The 10489-nt window shown below is 36.2% G+C and overlaps 1 protein-coding gene across 1 annotated transcript; it reads left to right on the plus strand.

Annotated features, from left to right (window-relative positions):
• The first annotated feature begins 9566 nt into the window (after window positions 1-9566).
• Window positions 9567-10139, plus strand: LOC110729422. Its single transcript, XM_021909159.1, has one exon. It carries the CDS (start codon window positions 9567-9569, stop codon window positions 10137-10139), a length of 573 nt encoding a protein of 190 aa, XP_021764851.1.
• The last annotated feature ends 350 nt before the right edge of the window (window positions 10140-10489 follow it).

Consider the following 10489-nt stretch of genomic DNA (forward strand, 5'->3'; position numbering starts at 1 on the left):
CGTTCCCTGAGACTGTAGAGGTTGTCAAAGGAAACAACTTTGATTCAACAAATCCAATGTCACCCAAAGATGTGTGCTCGGCAAACCCAGATACGCGTTTCTTAACTCCTTTATTTGTATAACTAACACTTTTTGCAGGTATCGGAGTTAAAAAGGATGATTTAGGATCGCAGAACGTTCAAAAACATTCTCCATCCCTACCGATCTATTTTTACTTTTGTTTTGAAACTTACGTTTCTCTAAACTCAGTCAAAGTGGGGGCTTCTGTAGACACCTGATTGTGTCTCCCTAAGAACCAAACCAAGTGATGTGTACTTTTCACGTCTATAATTATCGAGTTAGGTGAAGAGTTGAAGAATCTCGTGAATTTCCCTTTAGCCTTGACCATTTTCTAACCTTTCCTTAAATGTTTTAATCCAAAGTCATTTATTTCGTGTCTTTGAAAATAATTCATTTCATGTCCTCTTTATAAAAACGTCTAAACCAGATTATTTCGGTCCGTAATCCTGGTATAATTATTATTAGCCCAAATTCGACTTATAATGAAGAAGTTATGGCCAAAATACAAAATTGAGCCCGAACCAAGCCTTACCTACAACCCAATGACCATGTGGAGGGTCCATTAACCTTAATCCCATTCCTAAACCGATTAGGATTTATTACAAGCTTTTAGAATCATCTAAAAAGTTGTTTTCAATCCTAAGTCAATTAGGATTTATTGTGAGCTTCGAGAATCCTGTAGAAGGTTCTAATTTATCCTATTTTTGAAAAGATAAAATTTAAGAATTTTACCTAGGGTAAAACATTTGTTTTTTAATGATCCTAATCTCGGTCAAAATAGAATATGTACGAATTTTTTTTAACCAAATCCAATTGGGATTAGAATTCATAGGTTCAATCTTTCCAAAACCATTGCTGAGAGACAGCACCATCGTGCCACGAAAAGGTTGTCGTGTCGCAATAGGCCTGTCACGCCGCGACATAACATGTTTTACTTAGATTTGAATTTTGACTTTTTTCTTATCGTTTCGACCCTTGTTTTTTCCCTATAAATAGAGGTCATTTCACCCCATTTTCAATCACTAACAATCATCATCTAATCCCCTCTCTACTTTCCCTCTCTCTTTATTCTTTTCTTAGCCTAGCCTAAACACATCTTAATAAATCCTTGATATTTTTCCTAATCAAACACCATACCTCATTCATGAGCTTCGAATACTCCTAGCCAATCTCGAAGTTGCCTTCGACCTGAACGTGAAAAGTTTATTGTTCTGAGGGTTTTGTCCCAAATCTATGTTTCAATTCTTGTTTGATATATTTAGGTTATTTGTTTTAATCTTTCTTGAAGTTTATTAACGTGTGTATTGTTTTGATAGAAAGAGATATGTGGCATCAAAGTAAGTAATTCGATTACTTGATTGATAGAAATCATGCTTAGGATATTATATTAATTCCTAGTATCATGTTAGGATGTTGATTTTGATTCCTAGTATCATGTTTAGGCTAATGCTTTGAGTATGATTTTTATTAGTGACATGCTAGGATTTGTTATTAATCCATTTAGAATCATGCCTAGGATCTTTTGATGATGTTTTGATTACAATGATGATTGTTGTGTCAATTATTACATTGCTTGATTATTCATGATTTATTGCTATTGCTTGATCACGCCCCTTCTTGTAGGTTTAAAGGGAATTTGTACTTGAAATCCTGCCTAAAAAGATAATTAATAATTTGATTTTAGGTTACTATGATATTAATTCAAGTGATCACCAATAATAAATTTGATTGTGCATTAATAATCAACAAACGTAGATTAACTATGCTTAGAATTAATTAGATGTATGTATGTTGATAAAAAAGCGCACATGAATATCGTAAGAATTAAGTAGAGGCCAATTTAGGGCGGGTTCAATCTCTTTTAGGTTGTATTCGTACCATCATCCCCTAATATCTAGTCATGGTTCCGGTCCACTATGGAGTTAGCGATCTCCGTGATCGTGAATGGGGTGTAACCTTCACACCCGTGAAGTGTTTACTAGTTCCAAAAACTTGTTGGCGACTCTTTTATCTCTAGATTCCTTCCCTTTGGATGCCACTTTGCTTAAAAGCATGATAATAGTGGGGCCCAAAGTTGAGTTTGTAAAATACCCTATAGTTAACCTGCCAATTTAAAAGACCACAAAGAGTATCCCTCAATCATGTTTGGAAACCCATTACCCTTCACCATAGTTGAAATTAATGAATGAATGAATGAACACATTTCGACAAACCATAGACCAATAGAAAAGCCAGATCGAAACCCTGTTGGCCCAAAAATTCCAAACTAAGGTTAGACTCACTAGTCTAACCAAGCAAAACGAAGCCCTTCGTAGCCAAATACATTCAGTTTTTTCCAAAATAGTCAATACTGAAAGAACACCAATGGCATATCCATGCAACTTGACCTATCAGGGGCTTTACATACCCCAAACAACGGGGAAAAAGGTTCTAACAACAGGAATATATCTCTAGATGAAGATTTATTGATGTAGGTACACTACAGGGACACAAATAAGCCTAAACTAAGGAGGGAAATATAGAAAAGGTAGTCAAGGAATACCTTAAGGCTTTTGAGGCAAAGATCAAAAAGATTCCTAGAGTGCCAAAGCCAATGAAGGAGGAAGCTGCCGATGGCTACAAAGAGTCACCCTTCTCAAAAGAGATCGTCATGGTTGAAGTACCAAAGAGGTTCACTACACCCAACATGGCCATGTATGACGGAACAGCAAATCCTGATGAACACGTATCCCTCTACAAACAGAAAATGATGACCAGTTCTATCCCTAGAGATATCAAAGAAGAAATCATACACGCAAAGGCTTTGGTGCCACACTATTAGGTCCATATTTAACATGGTTCATTAATTTAGATAATAGGACTATTTGACCTTTTACAGGGATGGTCAACCTAGTCAAAATTCAATTCGCAAGCAGCAGAAAAAATCGAGAAGCAATCCTCAGATCTGTATAGAGTAGTGAAAAGGCAGGAGAATAAATATCATTTATCTTTCCTGATTAAAATAAGATTTGATTCTATATCATACCTAAAGTAAAATATATGATATTTTATAGTTGGTCATGAAGAATATTTTATAGTTGGTCGTGAATAATATATGATATTATCTAATTACAGTTTTTAAAATATGAGATATTTAGGTATCATGTTTCCTTAATTATGAACATTCGATGTTGTAGTTTAGGAAAACATGTTGAGTGATTTATTATATGGAAATTTTATAATATATGATATTAATATTGCTATATATATATATATATATATATATATATATATATATATATATATATATATATATATAAACTAGCATGTCACTTAGATTCTAAATACGATCTGCGCATCGTGATGTATTTTTGTAATCTAAACATGGTATGTGTACCGTTAAGTATTTTTGTAATTTTTTTTATTTATTTAAGTAGTAATTATTTTTGTAATTAATCCAAGAAGCCCATTGAGTAAAAGGCCTATATGAGCAAGGTGGATGAGATCCATGAAGGTTTAAACGGGAGCCTTTTGCTTTATTAGTTTTCTTAGGATTAAGGGGCCATAATATGTCTTGTTTTATTTATGCATTAGTAGATTATGCATCTTAGATTTTATTGATGCTTGTGATGATGCGCTAGAGTTCACTAAATAATCACAACATAATAAATCTAGGTCACGGTAATATAAAAATTGCTTTTCCAATTAGATACCCAACAACCCTTCGATCGTGAGTGGTGGGTTTGCCTTCGCAGGGTGTCACTTGTTATCTTAGGTTATTTGGGGTAAATCAAGTTATACATATTTAATTGGTTGTGCTCAACAAGGTTACCTAAAGTGTTTAGAACCTTGAAGAAAAGGGTAATAAGTAAACATGTGATGGGTAATTATTCAACCAAGAGTTACAAGAGTAGTAATTAGTAAAGAGTTTACTTACCTTGAAAATGTAATGCTAGATGGAAGGGCCTTAGTCCGGTCAACTATTACACAATTAAAGGGTTTGGAATCACTTAATTTAAATAAGATCATTTAATATTGAATAAAGTGTTTTAAAGTAACCTATTTAATTCTCTTATGGTGCTATAAATCTAATTAAACATAATTAATTGAACTTTACCTCGTTTTTGTTTGTAGATGAATAGCTTTAATGACAATACTAACTTGCCAACAGAATTGAAAACAAGGCTAAAACTCAGAACTTCAAGGATTGGGAAAATAAGCTAAGAAATGTTCTAAAGGGCCACAAGCTCGAAGCTCATTTGTATATTCCCATTGAAACTAGATTCACAGTGGGTTTAACTCCTGAAAGGCATGCGAAAGATGTTTTAAATGCAGAGAAAATCAGGAATCTCATGTTAGCCTCTATTCTAACTTGTTGGAAAAGAAGGTTTAAGGATTATGAGCCAACCTTACTGCGAGAATGCCTACATGCTGTCTGTAGAGGTGGCATAGCGGCATTAGGAAGTCAAGGCATCATCGAAAAGAATGTCAAGGAAATCGTTGATTCAATTCCCACAGTATATTATTCTTGGACTGACAATGTAAGGTTTGAGACTTACAATATTCATTATAAGATATTGGCTAAGAAACTCATACCTAGTCAGTTAGTTAAGACCTATGTCAAGGAACTGATTGAGTTACTCAATTGGATGGATATCTTAGGGAGACCGTTTGATGATGACTCTGCTCATGACACTATTTTGTTTTCACTCCATGCTAGATTTGATCTCGTCAAGCTAATTCATGATGATGAAGGCTCTACAGAGGAGTACTTGAATAAAGAAGGAAGTTAGTGCTTCTATTACGGTAGGTGGTCTTACCACTTACCAGGATGTCCCCACAATATGCCGTTGAAAACGGAAGGTAAGGAGTTACCTAATTTTTATATTGTAGAAATTAACCTTCCTCTTCCACATGGGTATTTGATACCGGTTGTGGTGCTCACATTGTTAATGACATGTAGGGCTTAAGAGTGAGTAAAAGGCTAGCAAAGGGAGAGATGATGAATGTTACTGCACTTGCTATTTGAAGTTATGAACTCAAGCTCCCATCTGGACTCGTTTTGGTTCTTAATAATTGTTATTATGTTCCTGCAATTACTAAAAACATTGTTTCAGTTCCTGTTTTAGATACTGAAGGTTTTTCTTTTGAAATTAAAAACAAATGTTGTTTTATTTCAAGGAATAATATGTTATATGCTAGCGCAAAATTGGTTAATGGTTTATATGTGTTAGATTATACAACCCATGTCTATAACATAGATCACAAAGAGCAACGAACAGATGGTTAAAACCCAACTTACCTATGGCATTGTAGGTTAGGTCATATTAACTAGTCGCGCATCTAGAAATTACAAAAGGATGGACTCCTTTCATCATTTGATTATGAATCATTAGAAAATTTTGAGTCATGCTTGTTAGGTAAAATGACCAAGTCACCTTTTACAAGAATAGGTGAAAGAGCTAGTGACCTTTTGTGGACTCGTACTTAAAGCTAGAGGTGGGTTTAGTTACTTCATTACTTTTACTGATGATTTAAGTAGATTTGGTTATATCTATTTAATTAAGCACTAGTCGGAAGCCTTTGAAAAGTTCAAAGAATTCCATAATGAAGTACAAAATCAACTTGATAAGACAATTAAAGCACTACAATCTAATCGTGGTGGTGAATATTTGACTCAAGATTTTGATGATCATCTGAGAGATTGTATAATACTTTCATAATTAACTCCTCCAGGAACACCACAGTTAAATGGTGTGTCAGAAAGGAGGAATCGAATCTTGCTAGACATGGTTCGATCCATGATGCTTTACTGATCTTCACATATCATTCTAAGGATATGCATTAGAAACAACTGCAAAAGTACTAAACAGCAGCCCGTCCAAAGCAGTTGAAAATACTCCATATGAGATGTGGAATGGAAAGGTTCCAAAGTTATCTTTTCTCAAGATTTGGGGTTGTGAAACCTATGTGAAACGTTTACAAGGTGACAAACTAGGCCCTATATTAGACAAATATTTCTTCGTGGGTTATCATAAGGAAATAAGAGGGCATTACTTCTACAATCGCAAAGATAACAAGGTGTTTGTTGCTCGTGATGGTGTCTTTCTAGAAAGGGAATTTATTTCTAAAAAGCCAAGTGGGAGTAAAGTGGTTCTCAAAGAAATTCGAGACGAGCAACAAATAGATGTGGATAACACCCCATCAGAGGCAAGGGCACATGAGTCAACTAGTTTTACAAATCATACGTCAGAGCAAGCTAATTTAACTAGCGAGACTCCTATCGTCCCACTTGAATCTAATTCTTGTGAAAATCTTGAAAGAGTTGAAGAGAATATTTCTACTGTTGCTACTACCCTACGTAGGTCTAGCAGAATCAGAAACAAACAGTTTGTTGATGTTCTGTTAACTGAGGATTCCGATATTTTCCTGTTGGAGAGTGCGGAACCCACAACCAAAAACCAAGCTTTAGCGAGCCCCAACTTAGAGAAATGACTTGAGGCCATGAAATCCGAAATGGACTCCATGTGTGAAAATGATGTGTGGGCCCTAGTAAACTTGCCTAATGGGGTCAACCCCATTGGTTGCAAATAGGTCTACAAGATTAAGACGGATAAAGATGGAAATGCCTACATCTATAAAGCAAGACTAGTTGCAAAAAGGTTTAGACAAATTCATGGTATTGACTATGATGAAACCTTTTCCCCAGTAGCAATGCTTAAGTATATTCGGATTCTTCTAGCGATTACTACATTTTTCGATTATGAAATTTGGCAGATGGATGTCAAAACCACCTTCTTGAACGGGTTCTTGACAGAGGATATATGACACAACCTGTGGTTTTTGAAGATCCAGAAAATCCTAGAAAGGTATGAAAGCTTCAGAAATCCATTTATAGATTGAAGCAAGCATCAAAGAGTTGGAACATTTGTTTTGATGAGGCAATAAAACAGTTTGGTTTCCTCAAGAGCGAAGAAGAACCTTGTATATACAATAAGTCTAGTGGGAGCAGCCTACTTTTCCTAGTCTTTTATGTAGATGACATACTGCTCATGGGGAACGATACACCAATGCTTGAGTCAGTCAAGGAATGGTTAAAGAGTTGTTTCTACATGAAAGAATTGGGTGAGGCCGAGTACGTATTGGTAATTAAGATTTATCGAGACAGGTCTCGAAGAATGATTGGACCTTAGTTAAGAGACTTATATTGATAAGATCCTTGACATGTTCGACATGAAAGACTCTAAGAGAGGATTTCTTCCCATGTCTCATGGTATTACGCTTAGTAAAACTCAGTGCCCTCAAAAGCTAGAAGAGTTAAGGCGTATGGCTAGTGTACCTTATGCCTTTGTAATAGGGTCCATTATGTATGTCATGATATGTACAAGACCATCAAAGGAGCCAAGGTCACACTACAAATCCAAACATGTTGAGAGGAAGTATCACCTCATTCGAGAGATCGTTGGCAGGCGGGATGTCAAGATCTGCAAAGTTCATATGGATGTGAACATCACTGATCCGCTTAATAAACCCATTCCATAACCCATGCATGAGGCTCATACTAGGGCAATTTGATTGCAGCAAGTGATGTAATTTAAGTTGTATTTGTTTTTAGAAAACTCATTACATATGTAATACATTTACTTGTAAAATTATGTTTAAGCAGAGAAATTTATTATTTCTCTGATTTAATTATGTTTTTTGATGTTAAATAAAATGTCAAAAATAATAATGAATCGATGGGATCATCAAATATGTGATTTGGTGATTGAAACCCCACACATGTGAACTAAATCCATATATTATTTAAGTTTTTAGTTCAAAATCATTAAATTGGACATAAATGATTTCAATAAGTGGACTAGCATGTGAGATTGATTGGATGGTACAATTTAATGGGCTATAGGGGCATAGAGATGCTTGGTCAATCACATGGATATGCATAAATGATGCATGATCAAACTATTGACCTACTTTGAAGTTCAAATATAGAGCTTCCGAATATATTAGTGGATTCCTTTGACATGAGTGCAACATTGATTTTATTCAATGATTGATTTAACTGTGGTACATCCAAACGTCATTCCGTAAAGGGGATTATAAAAGGTGTTTCCTGGTTACTTCAAAAGTTGAGTGGGAGCTTTGGTTGCCACAAGATTGGATTGAGTATACCTATTTAATTAGAAATATGTCATGGCCCCTTGAAGAGGGAGAATTCATAGAATGCATGGTCGTGCTCAGATGGATTACATAATAATCATTTGTTTTGTAATTCTAACTTAGTTTTCAAGAAAAGATTTGTAGATTAATATGATCACGACATGAGATGCAATCATACTATCAAATCGACACACATTGACTTAAGGAATTTGAATATTGCACACTTGTCTCAGACAAGTGGGAGATTGAAGGATTTATGTCTTCGTCAAGTGCAATCACTAGATATATCAAGGATCATTATTATGGAGATAATTAGTTCATTCTTTTGGGTCGTCCTTGTCTGTTGCTAGATATGATTAATGATCTTTGGGCTAGTTAAATAGTCCAAAGCCTAATAGAATGGATCCTATGAGGTCTCACACAAGGGTATTGGATTGAATAAGTATGAAGCTCATTAATGGACCTCATGAAGTAATGAGAATCCATGAAAGGAGATAGGCTAGAATAGTTATAATTGGGTTAGTGTTTGGGCTTCACATGGACTTTAATTATATATGTGATATATAAATAGAGGTCTCGCCTAGGTTATGCAGATAAGTCATAATTTACCATACAGTGAATTGTGAAATGAGCAACCAAAACACCCCAACCCTCTCTGTCTCTCTCTCTCTCACGCACGCCCCTCTTTCCTCTCCTCTTTCTTCATACAGTACGGACGGCCGGCCAAGGTGGTTCTTGGTGGTGGTGTGGTGATTCGTGTCTTCTTCGTTCCTCTCCTCTCCGTAGAAGGTTGATTAAAAGGTTTCAATCACAGGTAACTAGCATTAGTAGAGGTTCAATCCTTGCCCGTGGACCAAGTAGAGGAATCACGTTTGGGGTTCTAGTTCTCCTTATTATTCTTGCTTGATCACTCGGGGAATCACGCTACAAAGGTATAATTATGTGTTCTTTATGTGTTATGCAAAGATCTTAATTATTAGATGCTTATGAATACAATTCATGGAATTCCGCTTATAGTATCTAAAGTCCAACAAGATCATATATTGAAGCCCTATCAGCGATCCCGCTTCGAAGAAGGAACGGTCAATGATGTTGAAGGAGAATTCACAGATTGGAGGGAAGATCCTAAACTTCCTCCTAAATTGCATGAATATTGCTTCAATGTTAACCCTACAGGTGTGATTAGGAGTTTTAACAAAATGGGAGACACTGTGCAGTGGCCTAGAAAGAGTGGCAGGCTAGGGGAGAAGAAAGATCCCTCAAGGTGGTGTGTTTTCCATTCAAATATTGGGCACACTATAGACGAATACGCGGCACTCAAAGAGGAAGTCGCTTACCTGCTGAAAAAAGGATAGCTCAAGGAACTCATGACGGACAGGTCCAAAGCTCCAGGCAGAGAAAAAGAATCCAACCCAGGAGGACCACCTCCTCAGCCTCCAATCATCAAAACCATCAATTTTGTCTCTAGAGGATCAGAAGTGTGTGGTTTGACGTACTCAGCAGCAAAGCGTTATGCCAAAGAAAGCAACATGAACAAGCTAACCAAGAAGATACAAGTAAAGCTAGATGTCCCGATTGTGTTTGAAGAAAGAGATGTAGTGGAAGAGCACCATGACGGTCTAGTAATATCACTCCCCGTTGGAAATTGTCTTATCAAAAGAATCCTAGTTGACAATGGAAGTTCTTCCAACAACATCATGCTCGATACAGTGAAGCATATGAACGTAGACGAGAAAGATATCAATAACAAGTCAACAATGCTGGTCGGATTCATTGGAGAAACCAAGAAAACCATCGGGAAAATTACACTGTCCACCTATGCAAAAGGGATCAACCTAAAGGTGAAATTCCTAGTGACTGACACTTTATCATCTTACAATATTATTCTGGGTAGAGCATGGATACATGAGATGAAAGCTATCCCGTCTACTTATCATTAACTCATCAAGTTTCCCACCAAATGGGGAATCCAAGAAATCTAGGGAGAGCTGAAAGAAGCCAAAGAGTGTTATAAAATAGCCTTGAAAGCAACATCTCTAGAGAAAGAGTCAGCATAGCAATCAGAGATTCAGTTAAGCCAAGAAAAGATCAGCATAGAAGAAGAACAAGAAGCAATTGAGTCCGGCTGAATCCGGATCATCCTAATCAAAATGTAAGAATAGGAGCAGAGTCTAGCAAAGACCTAAGTAAGCAGGTCTTAGAGTTCTTAGAAGTAGAAAAGGGTGCCTTTGCATGGACACATGAAGACATGAAAGGAATCTTGCTAGACGTGATCACAACAAACTAAACG

This window comes from Chenopodium quinoa, unplaced genomic scaffold (genome assembly GCF_001683475.1).
Source record: "Chenopodium quinoa cultivar QQ74 unplaced genomic scaffold, ASM168347v1, whole genome shotgun sequence".
In the NCBI taxonomy this organism is placed as follows: Eukaryota; Viridiplantae; Streptophyta; class Magnoliopsida; order Caryophyllales; family Amaranthaceae; genus Chenopodium; species Chenopodium quinoa.

Excerpts from the sequence above, each read along its gene's own strand:
- LOC110729422 (XM_021909159.1), top strand. The coding sequence starts at position 9,567 with ATGACGGACAGGTCCAAAGCTCCAGGCAGAGAAAAAGAATCCAACCCA.